Genomic DNA, 19,494 nt, shown 5'->3' on the forward strand with positions numbered 1-19,494 from the left:
AGCTGCAGTTGCATAAGTGCGGCCAGTATCCAGTATTCGGGAGATAGTAGGTTTGAATCCCGCTGTCGGAAGCCCTGAAGATGGTTTTCCGTGGTTTCCCATTTTCACACCAGGCAAATGCTGGGGCTGTACCTTAATTAAGGCCTCGGCCACTTCCTTCCCACTCCTAGCCCTTTCCTGTCCCATCGTCGCCATAAGACATATCTGTGTCGGTGCGACGTAAAGCCAATAGCAAAAAAAAAAAAAAAAAAAAAAAAAAAAAAAAAAAGTGAGAATTGGAATGAAGTAGGTATAAAACATAGTCAGTTTTGTTTTCTGGGGGTATTTTATCATCCCAAAGTAGATTTCTCATTTAAAAATAAAATTCAGAAGCTTTCTGAGTCCTATTACATATTTCTTGGTTTACTGTGTTATCTTTTGAAATGATACTTCCAAGGTATTTGAAGTTAGAAACTGACTGGTAAAGAATGAAAATCCACTGCCTGTTTCCAGTCATTCAACCAGGTCAGGATTGGATTGAATGAAGCCCCCATTTAACAGCGAGGATAGGAACTGTGCCAGCTGGCAAAACCTGTCACACTTCTCTGGGGCAATGGTTAATGATTGACAGATGAAATGAGATGGTATTGGAGAGTTTTGCTGGAATGATAGATGACAGGGAAAACTGGAGTACCCAGAGAGAAACCTGTCCGGCCTCTGCTGTGTCTAGCACAAATCTCACATGAAGTGACCGGGTTTTGAAACATGGAACCCAGCAGTGAGAGACTGGCAAGTTGCCACCTGAGCCATCGATGCTTACTGGTAAAGAATGCAAGAACAAAATAATGAGGCAAACTTTCATTACAGTATTCATTAAGCGACAACAATTTACTGAAAGAAAATAGCAACAGAAATGTTCACAAAATCAGCGTTTTGTAAGCCTAATTTAATTTTTAATGGCACAAGAGAGGAGGTTTTACTAGTTAATACTGAATATATCATCCAAATACACACACATTATACAAGTACTCAAATCATGATTATGTTACTGCTATCTGTGAAGCGGTGAAGACAATCAGCACGATCTAACAATGGACTCGAGAGTTAATTGTAATTAGCTACATGTTGGTATCAACAGCTTTATAAGTTTCATCCCCCCTCCCTCTGAAGCAAACTCATGTTCTTTTATAGGCTACTGGTGAAATGTTATGAACCGAGCAAGTTGATCGTGCGGTTAGGGTCGCGCAGCTGTGAGCTTGCATTCGGGAGATAATGGCTTCAAACCCCACTGTTGACAGATCTGAAGATGGTTTTTCTGTGGTTTCCCATTTTCACATCACTGTACCTATAAGGCCACGGTTGCTTCCTTTCCACTCCTAGCCCTTTCCTATCCCATCGTCACCATAAGACCTATCTGTGTTGGTGTAGCATAAAGCAAATTGTAAAAAAAAAAAAAAAAAAAAAAAAAAAAAAAAAAAAAAAATTATGAATAAGTTAGTTGTATAAAAATGACTGAAGATACAGTGGTTTTTCAAATGTCTTTTCAGCTTGGATTGAAACCAAAATTCCATCAGTTGGATATTACTGACCAGAAGAGCCTGAACAACTTCAAAAAGTACCTCCAGGAGAATTACGGTGGTTTAGATGTGTTGGTTAATAATGCTGCTATAGCATACAAGGTATTTTAGGAAATTTAATATAATTCCTCTTCTGAAATTTTATTATGATCATAAAGTAATGGTATTCTGATTTATTTTTGTATATTTTGATAGGTAGATGCAACAGAACCATTTGCTGAGCAAGCAAAGAATACAATTGCTGTAAATTACTTCTCTCTGTTGGCCACATGTCATACTTTATTTCCATTGTTACGACCTCATGCTCGAGTGGTAAATCTTTCGAGCTCTTATGGACATTTGAGTCGTATCCCTGGACAGAAGTTAAGAGACAAGTTATCTAGCTCAAGTCTAACAGAAGAGCAGCTTTCTGGACTTATGAATGCATTTGTTAAGTAAGTTGATCTTATTACATATTTTACGAGGCATTTTGAGACCATAACATAGTTCGTGAGGTAGATTAATGGATGAAAGTGTTTAATATTGTTGTTACTGTTGTTGAATTGTTAAAACCAGAGAATAGGTCCTAAACATAAATGTCATAGTTACAATAAGCAAATTATAGAAATCTTGCCTCATATAATACTCATCACATAAGGCTATACACTAAAAAGCAAATATCACCGCACTGTTCTCTTTTTTAATGGCTCATCACTGCTGCCAACTTGACTAGTTACATATAGAAATCACGAGACATAACCATCAAGAAACTAACCTCAATGTAAGTATCAATAATGGAGGCATGGTGTTAGAAGGATAGGTGATAAAAGTGGTCTGCTTCTAGCTATTTGAAAGCTTGTCCCTTTAATGTCACTTAGTTCAGTGGCATCCGCTAGATGGAAGTGTGTTCTGTGGGCCTAATCAAGACCTACGGCCTGATTCCTTCTTCCAATACATAATATGTTAATATGTGGATTGCTGAAATGTTACCTGGTGTCAGAGTATTGTTTACTGTTATTAATAATAATAATAATAATAATAATAATAATGATGATGATGATGATGATGATGATGATAATATCTGGAGCACGTGTCAGTGAAACAAAGCAGGATTGAAAGAACTTGGTAACCAGGCGAATTGGCCATGCGGTTAGAGGCGTGCGGCTGTGAGCTTGAATCCGGGAGATAGTGGGTTCGAATTCCACTGTCGGCAGACCTGAAGATAGTTTTCCGTGGTTTCCCATTTTCACACCAGGCAAATGCTGGGGCTGTACCTTAATTAAGGCCACAGCCGCTTCCTTCCAACTCCTATGCCTTTCCTATTCCATCATCGCCATAAGACCTATCTGTGTCAGTGCAACGTAAAGCCACTAGCAAAAAAAAAAAAAAAAAAAAGAGGGAAGAAGGAACGTTTAAATAATTCCTTTACAAATCCATCAGATGATGATAGAAATGTATTCTTTTCTGATGCACCCTATCTCTTTATGTGCATATGAAACAGTCTACATAAAATAAACAGTTAATTATTGAGGGAAACATTATGATGTGGTGTCACTATGAAAGATTGTTTGCTGATGACATAGCACCTGCAACTCTTCTAAGAATATGTCCTAATTTGACCTAGGCACAAGTAAATCCTAAAATTTCAGATGAAAAATGGAGAATAACATACTGTATATATTACAATCATTTATTAATTCAGCTGCCGGTGGATTTATATGTTATTCAACACGATATGCTTATTGATTAGAGAATACTGAGACAACCACTTTTACTTTAAAAATGAACTATTCCTTTGACACTTTAAATAGAAAATTTAACTCAGAAGCAATAAGAAAATATAGTACAGTTTTTAAAGCAATTGAAGAAGGATTAAAATGACTGGATTAGTTTCAGAAAGAATTATAAGAACATTTTCTTAATTAGTAACATAGTATAGGGAAACCTTAAATCAGCTATGCATATTTCAAAATGTTCAGTAGAATGGTGCGTTATTGAACTATGTATTATCTGAAAAATTCAATCAGGATTCCTCCAAAAAGTTCTTCAGAATTATAAAATCACTTGGTTTCCAGAATAATCATCCAACATTTTTACAGTTGTGTAAATTGCCATTTGTGCACATTTTATTAAAGCCACCATCATTCAGGAATTGTGACACACTACAGAATGAAGATAATCCTTATATTACCAAGTGAATTGGTTATGTGGTTCTTGGTGTGTAGCTGTTAGCTTGTATTTGGAAAATAGTGAATTCGAGCTGCACTTGTTGACAGCCCTGAAGATGGTTTTCATTGCTTTCCTACTTTCACACCAGGCAAATGCTGGGACTGTACCACAATTAAGGTCATGGTCATTTTCTATCCGGTTCTAGTCCTGTCCTATCCCATCATTGCCATAAAGACTGTCTGAGGTGTGACGTAAACCAAATACAAAAATAAAGGAACTTATATTATCAATGACTTAACAAGTGTTTATTGAGCTCATAAAGTCTCATCACCAATAAGTAATTTAAAGAATAAACTGGACAGTCAGCATTTATGAGACTGTGATGAAATAGTTTTTCATGATTATTGTATATTTGAAGCAGTTGAATGTATATATTTTTATGTAACTACATTTATCACAAAAGGCTTTTCAAAGTTTTCAGAGTGTTCTGTGTATACAGATGCCCTTTGTCACTCTGCATGCAATGCAGTTTTTTTACATGAGTTCATTACATTTTAGAATGAGCAAAAAGGTAATATATGCGAATGCTTGTACAAAATTTTTATCTGTAACTGAAGAAGCTTTCTAGAAGAAAAACACGGATGGCGCAAGTCGACAAGTGTGTATGAAGAAACTGCGTCCCAACTTATATGCAGTAAACACAAAGAGGAAATAATCTCCAGAATAATTCATTACTGTACATCCCTAAATATGAGACAATTTTAGAAACAGACATACGCTACAATGTAGTTTAAACCAAGGAAAAGCGGAAACTTTCCAGATTATGAGCTTATTAACATAAGCTGTCCATTATCTTGTTAAAAATATAAGCAGTCACTGCGTAGGCAAGACCAGACAAGACAAGCCAAGGTTAGGTTAACTTAGGTTGATAATGAAATATCCTTTCATTTCAACTGAACTGATCTTTATAGAGGAGGTTATGTTGCCGGTGGCTCCAAGTAGCCTACGCAGTGACCTCCACGGTAAGCCATGTATCTTGGTAGGTGTGCTATTTACCAACTGATGAGCCCAACTTAGCACACTGGGGCAAAACTCTGGCAACCAGGAAGGAGTTCGCTGGAAAATTTATAATGTCCAGTAACGGACCAACTATATTGGCGGAGGAGGTGACTAATACTAAAGAAGTATTAAAATTTACATATGATAACAACAACATTTACAATATGATACAAAAGTTGAAAACTAGAAAAGCGCCTGGAATTGATAAGATTTTTTTTTTTACAAGCTGTTTTACGTCGCATGGAGACAGATAGGTCTTATGGCGATGATGTGACAGGAAAAGGCTAGGAGTGCGAAGGAAGCAGCCGTGGACTCAATTAAGATCCACCCCCAGCATTTTCCTGGTGTGAAAATGGGAAACCACGGAAAACCATCTTCAGGGTTGCCGACAGTGGAGTTTGAAACCACTATCTCCCAAATACTGGATACTGGCTGCACTTAAGCAAATGCAGCTATCGAGCTCGGTGATAAGATTATAGGGGATATACTAAAGACAATGGATTGGGATATAGTACCATATCTGAAGTACTTATTTGCTTATTGTTTGCATGAAGGAGCTATACCATAGGAAAAGATGTTAGGCATAAACCTGTCATGTTTTTTCTGTTATGCAGTGTTCAAAAAAGAAATTTGGTCACTTTCTTTTATATATTCATTCTTCCATGATACAAACACGCATATAACTGCAAATGGCTACACTTACCCAGCGGTATTCAAACAGTTTGGGAAACGTTTGATCTACCCTCCCACTCGCTGCCCCAGCAGGGGGTGATTTATGACGGTAGTAGGCTTTAAAATGGAAGTTCTCATTCCCTAACAAGAAATCCTTACAACTCTGTCGCATAGCACCTCTTATTAAATAGACATCCTTGAGCCTCTGTGGCTCAGGCGGCAGCGTGCCGGTCTCTCACTGCTGGATACTGTGGTTCAAATCCTGGTCACTCCATGTGAGATTTGTGCTGGACAAAGTGGAGGCGAGACAGGTTTTTCTCCGGGTACTCCAGTTTTCCCTGTCATCTTTCATTCCAGCAACACTCTCCACTATCATTTCATTTCATCTGTCGGTCATTAATCATTGCCCCAGAGGAGTGCGACAGGCCTCGGCAGCCGGCACAATTCCTATCCTCGCTGCAAGTTGGGGGCTTCATTCATCCCATCCCTGACCCGGTCATTGACTGGAAAACAGGTTGTAGGTTTTCATTTCTTTCATTAAATAGACATCTGTATCTTTTTTTTTTTTTTTTTTTTTCAGTTCAGACAATTCACATGTGCTTTGTTAGCTGTTTGAAAGTCTTGGAATATTTGTTTGCTTCATTAATTAATATTTGTGTCCGCCTCCGTAGCGTAACGGTTAGCACTATTAGCTGCCGTCCTTCGGGAGGTCCGGGTTCGATTCCTGGTACTGCCAGAAATTTAAGAATGGCACGAGGGTATGTGGTTAAAATGGTACATGCAGCTCACCTCCAATGGGAGTATGCCTGAAAAGAGCTGCACCACGTCGGGATGAGGACACGAGTTTACTTACTTTATTAATATTTGTGAAGTGTATTGCTTTTCACTTAGCTGCATGCAATAATGTGGGAATCAAACCTGGAAATTAACGCATCAGTAGATCTTGAATTAAATCTGCCAGTGCACGCAAATGATCGTCAACCAAGCACTAGTCGACCAAGTAATAATGGTTCCGTGCGTGCCAGTGATACTCGACCGAGTAGCAGTGGTTCCGTGTCCGTGAGTGATGCTCAACCGAGTAGTAGTGGTTCTGTGCCTGCAAGTGATACTCAGCCGGGTAGTAGTAGTTCTGTGGAGAAAAGAAAGGAGACTAAAACTTCAGGCAAGCAAAGTCAATGGCTGGTATGTAACGCATACGAATACGTTACGAAGAACGACGTACCCAAAGGTTATATTTCGAAGACAGCTAAAATTTTGAAATTTAACAGGAAAACTACTAGTAAAATTGTAAAAAATGGGTCCTACAACTCTGAAAAAGTGTGGTAATAATAGGGTTACTTTTAATAAAATTGATGATTTTTGCTGTGACTTGGTGAGATGCGAAGTATATACATTCTTTACTAAAAGTAAGACACTAACCATACAGGAACTATTAAAACATTTGAAAAGTGTGTGTGTTTGGTTTTCCTTATGAAAAAACACTCTACGGCAACTGTTAATAAAACATTGGTTTTATTTCTGTTTTCTGAGGAAAAACCAGACTGTAATGGAATCTGCTAGAATAGTAGCTTGGCGATATAAATTCATAGACCGTCTCCGGAAGTTGCGTTCCGAGGGGTGCAGAGTTGTCTATCTAAATGAAACTTCATATGACACTCATGACATTGTGAAGAAAGGGTGGAATAATGAAACTTGTAATTGCATGTTGAAAGCACCAGTACGTGAGGCAAGCGTATTATGGTATTGAATGCTGGAGGCAGCCAGGGCTGGCACTCAGATTTGGGGTAACATTACTTTTCCGGACGTACAACTTCAGTTGAGACCAGATCATTTTTGTGGGGTTTAAAGTGCAGTGATGTGGAGGGAGTCACAACACTTTGTGTCTGAATGAGGCTGTGATCTCCTCTACAGCATACCTGTTACGGATATTAGCTGATTTGATCCTTTCTTTACTGAAAGCAAGTCACTGATATTGGCAGTATAAAAGTAATATTTTAATAGGCCAACTTTAATATGAATTTAAGTTTAGTATTTTGGGAGACCTATTTGTATGTTTATGGCAATCATTTGAAAGTTCTTTGTAGAGTTTATTTGCCAATTCCTTCTCTCTGTTTTTCTTTCTTTTTTTCTTCCTTCCTTCTGACATCTGCAACCACTGCATGGGTTATGCACAAGACAAAATATTGTGCGATATTAGTTTGTGCAGTGGTTCATGATCAGATCTTTATATTTTTTCTTGGTAATAATATGTTTAAATAATCAATGCAAAATATGACAGCCTTGCTCTTGACAGCACTCACTTTGTCTTTTAAACAACACGCTCCCTTTATGTCCAGAGGAAAGAAACTAATTGACAGCCCTCATTATCAGTAGGGGGGGCCAAGTGACAACCCTTATTATCACTAGGGCGGGCCAAGTTTTCAGGTCAGAAGCTACCACCTGGGTATACGTTCAGCATCAGGAGTATTCCTCCCAACTCCCGATTTAGGTGTGAGACTCCTGATTTTTACATTGTTTTCCAACCTCCCAATCAGTTGATTATTTCTCCCGATTTTAGTCATTGGTTGCAGAACTTAAAAATTGTTTTGGAACTCTCACCATTTCAGGATGTTGCTGCGAATGTCAAAAGTACTTTTCTTAACTGGTCGCTATGAGTTGCTGGGGGTATATCTCTTATTGGCCACTGTTTGCATTTGGCTGTAAGTCCTGTTATCATTGGTGGCTTTAAAATTAAAAGTGAATTTCACAAATGTGACCAAAAATCATAAGGAAAATATATTTAAAAAAAAAAAACACTTGTTCTTGAAGTCTTGTAGCAATCACATCAGAAATATCATGCTGTAGAAAAGTTTGTGTTCTTTATGATATGACAGGTTGAAACCCTTCAAGATCAATTCTTTCTTATTGACTTTTAATTGGTGGTTTTTTTTTCTGGAGCCAATTGTAAAAATAAAATTAAAATAAAAAAGTGGCAAAAGAAAAAGAAGAATAAGTTTGCCCAACCATGGGATTAGAGAGCCAATGTTCTGTGGGGGTAGTACATCTAGGAAACCATAACTCTTAACATTAATCAAAAGAAAAAATGGAAAGTTTATGACCGTGAGGGTACTGACTAAAGAAAGATAAGGTCAAGGAAAGGAATGAAAATAAGACTTCCTAGACCACACAAACCTAATACCATTGGGGTCGGAAGGGAACAAGAGTTGTCTGATCAAGGTTAGATAGTGAAGATGAAAGTGAGGCACCTGGCACGAACAACTGGAAACAGTGTCAAACTCTCCGTGGTCCTGCACGCACACATCCAAGTTGGATTGTTGTTGTTTTAAGGGGGGCCTAACATCTAGGTCATTAGGCTTCTGGTTCCCAAGTTGAGAGTCCTGGAGTTCCCCCGATTGGTTACCTCTTACAATAGGCAGAGGATACTGTGCTGTATTTAACGCCCTTTTCCATATGGGTTTACCAATGTTCCTTCAACAGAACAGTAGTTCTAGCTGTTTGTGTATCCTGCATCACCTCCTGTCATAACAGCTCCAGAATTGTTAATTCCTTGCATACTCACAGGAATTAGGGGCTCGGAATACAACTACTGAATCCATACTCATTTATTTGACCGTTTGGTAAAGTTATTTATCAGTACTGGTATATATATGACTAAATTTAGAATAAGTTTTTGCTTGCTGGCTATTTGTATAATTAAAAACTGTTTTCCCCATTAATGGGTAACATTTACATGTTTCACTATTTTAAATCTGCTTTGGCTGACTTGATTCAAAAGAAAGATTGACACAATATAAATAAAAGTCACAGTGTCTTTTTTTAGTTCCTATATGAATTTGTCTTATTTCCTTATTAGGTCTGTAGAAGAGGGAAACCATCAGGCTGAAGGATGGCCAAATAGCTGTTATCAAGTATCCAAAGTTGGTGTTAGTGCCCTGACATTCATTCAACAGCGTGCCTTTAACAGTGATCCTCGACAAGACATTGTTGTGAATGCTGTACATCCTGGTTATGTGCAAACAGATATGAGCAGCAACAAGGGTGATCTAACCCCAGAACAAGGTATTTTTAGTGCATAAATAAATGTTATTCTTGTTAGAGTCAATTCTGTTCTTATCTTCTGTATTTCTTGGTTAAAATTGCAAACAAATACTTTAACTTTGCTCTAAAATTATTGGCTCTGTTTTAAAGAAAATTAGCTTTGAGATGGACCAACTACCCAGTCAATATGGGAGAATAATCACAATCAGTCATAAAACATAAACAGAAACAGAGATTGCAAACACAGCAGAAGAAGCTGGTGTATTAATATAGGCTAAGCCGATGGATATCATCCAGAGCAGACTAAGACACTGGCAGAATTTGAACCCAGTTATCCTTAATAAATAAATCCCTAATAAATAAACAAAAATCTATCTAGGGCAAGTCAAGCTACTAAATAAAAAAGGATTTAAAACATGAAGTTTATTAAAAACAAAAAGAGAGCTGGTTAAATCAAGAATAAATAAAATAAAATGGATAGGTCTCAAACAAATCGTAAAGAAAAATACAGGGTTACTCACAGCAAATTAGTTTGTTTCATAAGATGGTGAGCACACACACATCCATATAATCAAAGTAAATAAAGTAAATTTTAATGTCGAATATTACAATATTGTGTAAAAATTGATTATATTCTTATTAAGACATTAATTCATGGAATGCTTGGGTCATCTTCAGCCAATACATAGTCAGATTGGCACATTAACCCCTCAGCGCCGACCTCTATACGTGGTATAGACCCTCTTTTCTTCCGTAGCCGCCGACCTCTATACGTGATATAGAGCCATACATGGTTTCGCATTTATGGCTATAGCGCGAAGAGTTTTCGAGTTATGGATATGCAAATTGTTTTGTTTCCAAGAAGACATATTCCAGTTTATCAGTATTGTAAATAAGAATTGGAAATCGTTAAAATGTAGTTCTTTTTGCAAGGATAAGTATTTGTCAAGTAAGTCTGAGCACTAATCTCTGCTGTTTAAAAAAGTCTGTTTGGTTCATTCTTTCCCAAAGAATAAAATAAAAAATTGATATTCTGAGAAGTTTGTCTTTTTGCACGATGTTCTTTGCTCTAATTTTCCATTAAGAGTGCAGTTTATTTATTATACTTGTCTTTATTTCTCAGTTTTTAATATTTTCATAACTCTCCACGAGCGCACTGTGTAGGCATGAGTTAGTACTGCTTTCTGTCATACGATACGAGAACCAGTTGTTCATGGTATATATCTCATTTGAAAGACAATGTTTTGACCTTTTATCTGAAATATGTATCAAGTTGCTTTTTTTGTCATAAATGGTATTCCCCTCATTCAGTTTCATCCTGCTGCTTTTGGTCTCGCTGCAGCTTCATCAGTCCGTGTGACGCGCCACCCTCAACGGCTAGCTCCGGCTGTGGTTTGATTGATAGTAAAGTGCTTGAAATGTTGTATAATTCAGACAAAAGTTTAGTCGAAAGTAGTAGTGACAGTATTAGCAGCAGTGATAATGGAATAGATGATGTGACTGTAGCGGATGCAGGAGGAACCAGTACTTGGAAATTTTGTGTGGGAGGCTATGGATAATTATACAGGTCAAAGGGAAGTTTTCAACAGTGAATTCTGATTCCTAAATTCTCTAATAATATTCAGACAAGTCACAGGGACAAACATTGAGCAGTTATCTTATCGGGTTCAGCTGATGGAAGGTTTGCTTACAAAATACACTTGCTCGGGCGGGGAACGAAATATTCAAGGCCGGCGCACCTCAGATAATACAGTTCCAAGGTTGTAGGAAAGACATTTTACCAGGAAATTAGCACCCAAGAGTGAGAAATCCAAACCTCAGAGACGTTGTATCATATGTTCAAAACACGGTGAAAAGAAGACGTCGGTGTACTGCTGCCAGGAGTGTGACTTGGGTCTCTGTCTCGAAGAGTGCTTCGAACTCTATCACATGAAACTAAATTACTAAGGAAATGTGAAACAATTATGTAATTATCTGCATATACATAGTTCTATCATAAGGAATTCCAAATTTCGTGAATGTCGGGCTACTCTTATACTTGTAGTAACGCTTGAAGTGAATCAATGTATTTCTGTCGCGCGTAGTTGAAATCTCATCCGGCCGCGGGGTAGGGAGCTCTTTAAATGGCTGCGACACTGAGGGGTTAAAAACATTGACACACACAAAACATTTTTTTAGAAAACACTTTTAAAGTGAGTATTGGAACTGTATTATCTGATGCGCGCCGGCCTTGAATATTTCGTTTGAAATATATCTTGAAGATTGGTACTTTATCCATCAGTCGCAAAATGATGTACAGAAGAAATGTTTATTAAGTTAGTAACACTGTATTGGTCACGTTGTGGAATCAGTCTTAATCTTGATTTATACTGTAACTAGTAGTGACAGTATACGGTAAAATTGAAAATTAGCTGAGGGTGATATCTATGAATTAGTACAGTGGAAACGGTGGCCTAGCAGACGTTTAAGGATGATGATATGGATCACATATGTACCAGAATAGATGTGTGGATAAGAAAGGATAAAAGAGAATGAAACAGTTATTTAGAAGTGGAAATGAAAAGATATATTATACGAGACTTACTCCCTCATAGAGTTTCAAGGGCATCTTTCACCAATGGCAGTGTGTGCCACATTGATTGCTAAGTCGAAGCGGAGGCTGGCGGTAAGAATTCATGTTGCAGGAGGGATGGAGGGGGGGTGTGTGTATGTGTGTGTGTGAAGCGGTGAGGGGATGTTTGGGGGGGGGGGGGGTGAGAGGCTGGTAGGAATAATGGAATTCTTGTTCGTATAATTTTTTAATAAATAGGAATGATTATATCAAATAAAATATTAGGCTTTTCAGATATTTCATTTAAATTGTAATTAGGATTGAAATATTGTTCCAAGTGGATAAAGCAGTTTTCGAGAATATTGAGCCGAGTGCCTTTTTCTGTGACCTTCAAGATGTCCATGTCTTGATTAATGGATTGAACTGATGGTTGGAGTCAAACATATGTTGGTTCATGGCAGAAAACAGTTGTATTTTTTAGCGTTAACATGTTCTAATTAACGCATAGTGAAATTTCTGCCCATTTGATCCACATATGTTGTGTCACATTTATTACACTAAAGTTCATAGACTCCAGAATTGAGAAATCTATTATGAGGGTTGATTAAATGTACGTTATAAACAATGGAAGAATTCTTACTGGTTTTAATAATAATAATGTTATTTGTTTTACGTCCCACTAACTACTTTTTTAAGGTCTTCGGAGACGCCGAGGTGCCGGAATTTAGTCCCGCAGGAGTTCTTTAACGTGCCAATAAATCTACCGACACGGGGCTGTCGTATTTGAGCACCTTCAAATACCACCGGACTGAGCCAGGATCGAACCTGCCAAGTTGGGGTTAGAAGGCCAGCGCCTTAACCGTCTGAGCCACTCAGCCCGGCCTTACTGGTTTTAAAGGCTATATTCAGATTATATTTCTAACAAAAAAAAAAAAAAAGTTAAGCACCCAGAAGGAGTGGTCCAATATTATCTCATTACGGTATGCATGCATACCATTGATGTGTGAGTAAATGATTAGATTTACAAGGATTTGTAATGTGTAGAAACCGCCCCCCAGCAGAGTGCATTCATGATGGCACCGTCCTGTTGTTGATAAGTTGTTATCAGTCAATTGCTGTGAGTCATACAGTTAAGCAAGACATGCGGAGAGGACTACGTACAGTGCGGCAGGCATGTGGGCCATTCAGATGTCACAGTGGCCCAATGTTGGACTCAATGAGTACATGAGGGCACCCAATCACGATGTGCAGGTTCGGATCGACCAAGAAATATCATCCTGAGGGAGGACCTCAAATGTTCTAATTAACGCATAGTGAAGTTTCTGCCTCTTTGATCCACATGTGTTGCGTCACATTTATTACACTTAAGTTTATAGACTTCAGAATTGAGAAATCTATAATGAAATACTAGGCATTGTGGAATACCATAACTTTGGCACCCGCCATCCACGAACAGGTACTGGAAACTACAACATCCTGTGAGTTCCCACACAATGTCTCGACTTGCATTCACCAGATTGGGATCCTACCGCCCATGCGTCGGTTGCCATTGACCACCAGAACAACAGTGCCTGTATTTGGAGTGGTGCCTTGCCCGGGAGGCAGGGACAGAGGACGACTTGCGACGCATCGTGTTCAGTGATGAGTCCCGCTTCTCCATAACCTCCAATGACCATCCCATCTTGTGCAGGTTTGGCGGCGTCAAAGGCGGAGGGCAGATCCTGCCCATATTGCGGAAAGACACAGGTGTAGTCCCTGGCATCATGATGTGGAGAGCCATAGGATATGCGTTCAGGTCACCTCTAATAGTGCTTCGGCAGACTTTGACAGCACAGCGATACGTCACAGGCATTCTGCGTCCGCACATCCTACCCATTATGGCACAGCACTCTGGGACAATTCAGCACATGTGTCTATGAACTACCTGGAGCATGTTGAGGTCCTCCCGTGGCCAGCAAGATCCCCGGGCCTCTTCATCATTGAAAACGTATGGGACGACATTGGAAGGGGACTCCGTCCCAGTACCAACCTGCGAATCTGGAGGGACAGCTGCAACAACTGTTGGTGAGCTTGCCTCAGGAGTGGATCCAAAGGCTGTTTGACACCATTCCGAACTGCATAAGGACATGCATTGCAGCTGGGTGTGTGTGTGTGCCAACATTCCACCTGTAACTGTCAACGGCCTTGTCTCTTTCATCCCATATTGTAATCAGTTCAATAAAGGCACATGGTCTTTCAGTATATGTAGTTTCATTCACGTTTCTTTGGTTAAGATGGATGAAGATCAGTTCTATATCTTATTAATTATTTTATCAATAAAGTGTCTGCTGTACCCGTTATTTTTAGCTATTGCACGAATAGTGTTCAGTTCTTTTTTAAGATCTCTTTTGGATAAAGGGATGGTGAAAGCTGTAATAAGCAGCTTTTTTTGTGTGAATGTGTATGTAAAGAGTCTTGCTGATTAGTGTTTGCAGTTTGTGTAGGTTTTCTATATATACTGTACCAGGAATGCCTACGGCCTGGCACATTGTATTTTTAATTTGCAATTTATTTGCGACATGAAGGCACTAGCACTTGAAGACAACGTTGTGCCCGTTCGCATCTCGTAGACCGATTGCAAAATGGCGGCGTAGGAAGGTATGGCCCATGCGATCTATCAGATAAAATGAACTTCTCAGTAATGTGATGTTATAGAAGGCGATGTAGTCACGGAATGGACCATTTTGGAAGGCACTACGGGACAGTAAAGGGTCAACTGTATTGTTTGAAAAAAATGTAGCAGCGAGGTGATTGTTAAAAAACTTCACTCTTAAAAATTTGCATCGGTAAAGGAAGGACACAACTGCAAGTCGAACTTCGTATCGGAAGATAATAGAAGGATTAAGAAGAGGATATCAAAGATTTACGATCGTCGTTCAGAAACTGACGAAATAATTCACCCCTGGACGATATAAGAAGAGCCGAGGAATAAAAAAAATTAAATAAATAAATAAAATACGGAGATCTACATCTTAACAGGGTCCCGTAAGCAACCATCCCACGTTTTGGGAAAGGAGGACCAACTGTAAAAGAGGAGCGACAATTTCAATCGGGAAGAGGATTATTCCTGCTCAATTTAAGAAGAACGAGAGTGAATTTGGAGTTCTACAGAGAAAGGCAGATACATAAATTCGCGTATACGGAGAACTTAATTCCGACCAAAGCAAAAACTTCATCCCAAAGAACAAAGAAGAGTATATCAACTGAAAATTAAAAATTATAAAAATGGAATTTATTATGACTGAATTCTTCGTCGAAATGTATATCTTTGATGCCTACAGAACTGAAGTAATGACTGTTTGCTAAATCTACAAGATGGACTGAACTGGGGAAAGGTACATCCTAACCAGATGACCAACCTACGGCGGAGGAAGGCAACGGCCAACCAGACGACCAGCCGATGACGTGGAAGGCGATGTCTAACCTGATGTTCAGACCATGACGAGCGAGAATCTCAACCCACCAGGAGCCGATTCCAAACGCGTGGACGGAGGGTGACCAGACCCGGATCTCAACCGCGGGTCTAACCCCATCCAAGCACTGGAGCGACTACTGGACCACACACATATAACATCTAACGAGCTAAGTCCTTACATTTTTATCTAGTTACGTAGTTCCTTTTTGATCTGCATCCACACTCCAACCTCGGCGTGTGTCGATTAATTGGAGATATTAACTACTTAATTAAGAATGTGAGTGAATTATTCAAGTGAAGTCTGAGATATTTAAGGCTTTAATATAAGATGGCAGTGTAGAATAAGATCTATATTACATTATATACGCGCTACCGTACTTGGTCAGAAATAGTATAAAGTGGCATGAGTAAATGAAAGAAGTGTTTTTCTAATATCTGATAGCAATGAGTTAACACACATTGTTGGAACTTAAATAGATCTCGTTTTAATTGTACAATGGTTATGTCACATTTGACCCGTGCGGCAGATATGATTGTATTTGAGTTACATACTCTTTGGTCTGTTGAATGAGGGCATTGAACTCTGTCTTATGTTAAAATATACAAGGTTATTGAAATGCGTTTTATAAAAAGGCAATTCTGAGATGCTTAGTGTAGTGGCACAAAAGTAATCGGCGATATGTTTATGGTAAAGAGTATGCAAATGAAGTGATAGTAGTACATTGAAATGAAGTTGTAATGTGATTATTCGACGGAGTCTAGTAAGGAATATTGAAACGCGGATATTTATTTATGTGCCTCGGTGTTGATATGAATTGCTATTTGCTGAGGAAACGCTATGTTACGTTAATATGAGGAGAGATGCCGTGTTGAAATAAAAAGAGTACGTGAAAGAGAGTACATTGCGCGGATGACGTATTTGAGGTAAGATTGATATGTGCCGTAGTAGAATTGAGATTCATGACAGTATTTATCTGACAGTTGTAAAGGTTGTGTATTAAATACAAGAGTTCATTGACATGTTATATGCGCTCATGACCAAGTGTAATTATGATATTCTTTGATGTGGTGACATACTTTGAAACATGAATGCGTGTTATTTTCATTCTAACTGACCATATGAGTTTAGTAGCCCGTAAGGATACGAGATATTGTATAATGTGAGAAAAGGAAGGCATATTGAACCTGAGGTAGATGTGTGTGTGGATCAGAAACTACGTAAATAGGTAGTTAGGTGATTTATTTCTTTTAAAACAGAGATTATTTTGAGACGACGTTCTTAGAAAATATAATGAGTAGGGAAGTGGTAGGTTAGGAGCCGTGTCTCACAGGCACTAGGAAGGTATTGCCTTAGCCCGTAAGCTGTTATTGAAGCGTATTAAAGAAGAAGGACTATATAATCAGAGTTCAGATTTATGAATGCCAACTTAGGAGAGCAATTTTATGAGTTCATACTCATGCTAGGGTTTATTTCAGAGGCATATACCCAAAGATATGCCTGGTTTTATATTTGCAATCTGATTTTAATCTATTTAATTATTATTATGCTTCATTATGGTGAACTATATGTTTGATTCAGAAGTAACTGACTTGAGTGTGTTGGGAATAGATAATACAATTAACATGACAGTATTTACGTCAAGCTAAAGAAGTATTTTAAGCAAGAATGTGATTGCTCAGTGATCAGGTGTACATATTAAGGGTCATTTTGATCTCATTTCAGAATAATAATATCAAAATAATTGTAAATATGGAACATAAAATAGAAATATTGAATATGAATGAACAAAAACATAAATTTGAGTATGTGAGTGTGTAAATAGTCTGAAATTCAAATTACATTTCTTTTATTTTGAGCCAGCGCTGACTCTGAACTATTATGCGTATATGATATCAAGATACTACTACCCAAATTCACATTAATTATTCGGAGCCTGATATTTTATTTCAATAAATACTATTATATTATTTTTCTAGAATGTGTCTGTGTAATGAATTCTTTCTCGGAACGCTTAGCTCATAAGTTAGTTGTTAAGTTAAATAGGCCTAAGCAATTGAATGGATTGACGAATGCTAAGAATTTTTTCGAGGTTTTCGGTAGTCGGTACTCTCATATGAATTAATACTTCGGTGATACGTCTGCGATGGACTGATACTCTTCAGAGCTCACGTTAAGCGCGACCAAATGTAAGATCACAGATTTTATGAGAGACATGGAATACCCTGAGAAGAAATTGAGCCGCTGGGAAAATAATATGTGACCGTGCTACCACGGGGCACAACGTGCAAAGTGAATGTTTGAGATACAGCTGCAAGTTATGTGTGTGAGAGGGAGAGTGCTACGTCACAGGCGGGGAGCAGGCCGGATGATGTAATCTCCACGTGCAGCCAGCTCACCAGTTCAGAACGTATGAGAACATATTTTATATCTGCTAAACCCTTTTAGCTACAAAATAATAAAGCATATCACCATAAAGCTCATATTTTAAATTGACCTACAGATTTTCAAGATTTTGAGGTGGAAAGGAAACATATTTTCTCGCGAGAAGCAGACCGCCAGCCTCGACTTTGGGTATATAAGAGCCACGACGAGACAGGTATAATCAGTTGCAATCTACAACTCAACTATGATCGATTGTACGGTCGCCGTGTGCAGGTGTCGAACCTGAAAGTTTGTTGCGTTACACGAAGTTAGAATTTACTATTTTCACCTTTTTTTTTTTTTTTTTTTTTGCTATGGGCTTTACGTCGCACCGACACAGATAGGTCTTATGGCGACGATGGGATAGGAAAGGCCTAGGAGTTGGAAGGAAGCGGCCGTGGCCTTAATTAAGGTACAGCCCCAGCATTTGCCTGGTGTGAAAATGGGAAACCACGGAAAACCATTTTCAGGGCTGCCGATAGTGGGATTCGAACCTACTATCTCCCGGATGCAAGCTCACAGCCGCGCGCCTCTACACGCACGGCCAACTCGCCCGGTATTTTCACCATTTTGGTCCGTATTGACTTATATACAAATTTCTATAAAATAATTTTCCGCCTTGTCAATACTTTATACACTTTATTCTATTTAATTACCGTACATGTACATGTTTCGAGAGCCTCTGCTCTCTTCCTCAGCGGTGCCAAATACTAATTATCTTAGGACTATGGTTCATTGGTATCATGTTTCAATTATATATTAAAATATATGAATTTTAAATTAGTTACAATATTATTCTAAGTTTTTCTTTTGCCCATTTACATTGTCATTTGTGACATATTTTACCAGAATTTTACCAATCATCAGTGATAAAATCTAATTAAATTAATCTCTCTATGTTAATTTATGTCCTTATTAATATCTGAAAATAGTAACTCTTTCTTCATCTTCTATAAAATCTATAAATCTATCTCTATCCTGAATTATAAAATAACAAATAATAAATAGCCACTTTGTAAATTAAATTAATAAACTACATTTATGAAGTTCGTCATTTTTTAAAAATATTTCTTCTCTCTTCTTTCTTAACGTCTGCTTTAATTTTCTAGACTTCTTATGAATCAGAAAGATGAAGATGAAGAAAGAGTTACTATTTACAGATATTAATAAGGACATAAATTAACATAGAGAGATTAATTTAATTAGATTTTATCATTGATGATTGGTAAAATTCTGGTAAAATATGTCACAAATGACAATGTAAATGGGCAAAAGAAAAAGTTAGAGTAATATTGTAACTAATTTAAAATTCATATATTTTAATATATAATTGAAATATGATACCAATGAACCATAGTCCTAAGATAATTAGTATTTGGCACCGCTGAGGAAGAGAGCAGAGGCTCTCGAAACATGTACATGTACGGTAATTAAATAGAATAAAGTGTATAAAGTACTGACAAGGCGGAAAATTATTTTATAGAAATTTACACAAAGTTAGTCGTTGACTTATAACATTTCTGCAGTGCTACGGACTTCGAAAAAATCCAGCGTGTACTAAGACGGAATCTAATATTTTTGATGACTTATAAAA

General features: G+C 38.0%; 1 protein-coding gene across 1 annotated transcript in view; it reads left to right on the top strand.

The window, feature by feature from the left end:
- The window catches only part of LOC136877037 (carbonyl reductase [NADPH] 1), a 73,747-nt gene that overhangs the window by 15,238 nt on the left and 39,015 nt on the right, over positions 1-19,494 (top strand). The window contains exons 3-5 of the mRNA XM_067150838.2: positions 1,527-1,658; positions 1,752-1,990; positions 9,289-9,494. Coding sequence (XP_067006939.1) covers positions 1,527-1,658; positions 1,752-1,990; positions 9,289-9,494 — 577 coding nt within the window. The remainder of the gene's footprint in view (positions 1-1,526; positions 1,659-1,751; positions 1,991-9,288; positions 9,495-19,494) is intronic.

Source organism: Anabrus simplex, chromosome 7 (genome assembly GCF_040414725.1).
Source record: "Anabrus simplex isolate iqAnaSimp1 chromosome 7, ASM4041472v1, whole genome shotgun sequence".
NCBI classification, from domain to species: Eukaryota; Metazoa; Arthropoda; class Insecta; order Orthoptera; family Tettigoniidae; genus Anabrus; species Anabrus simplex.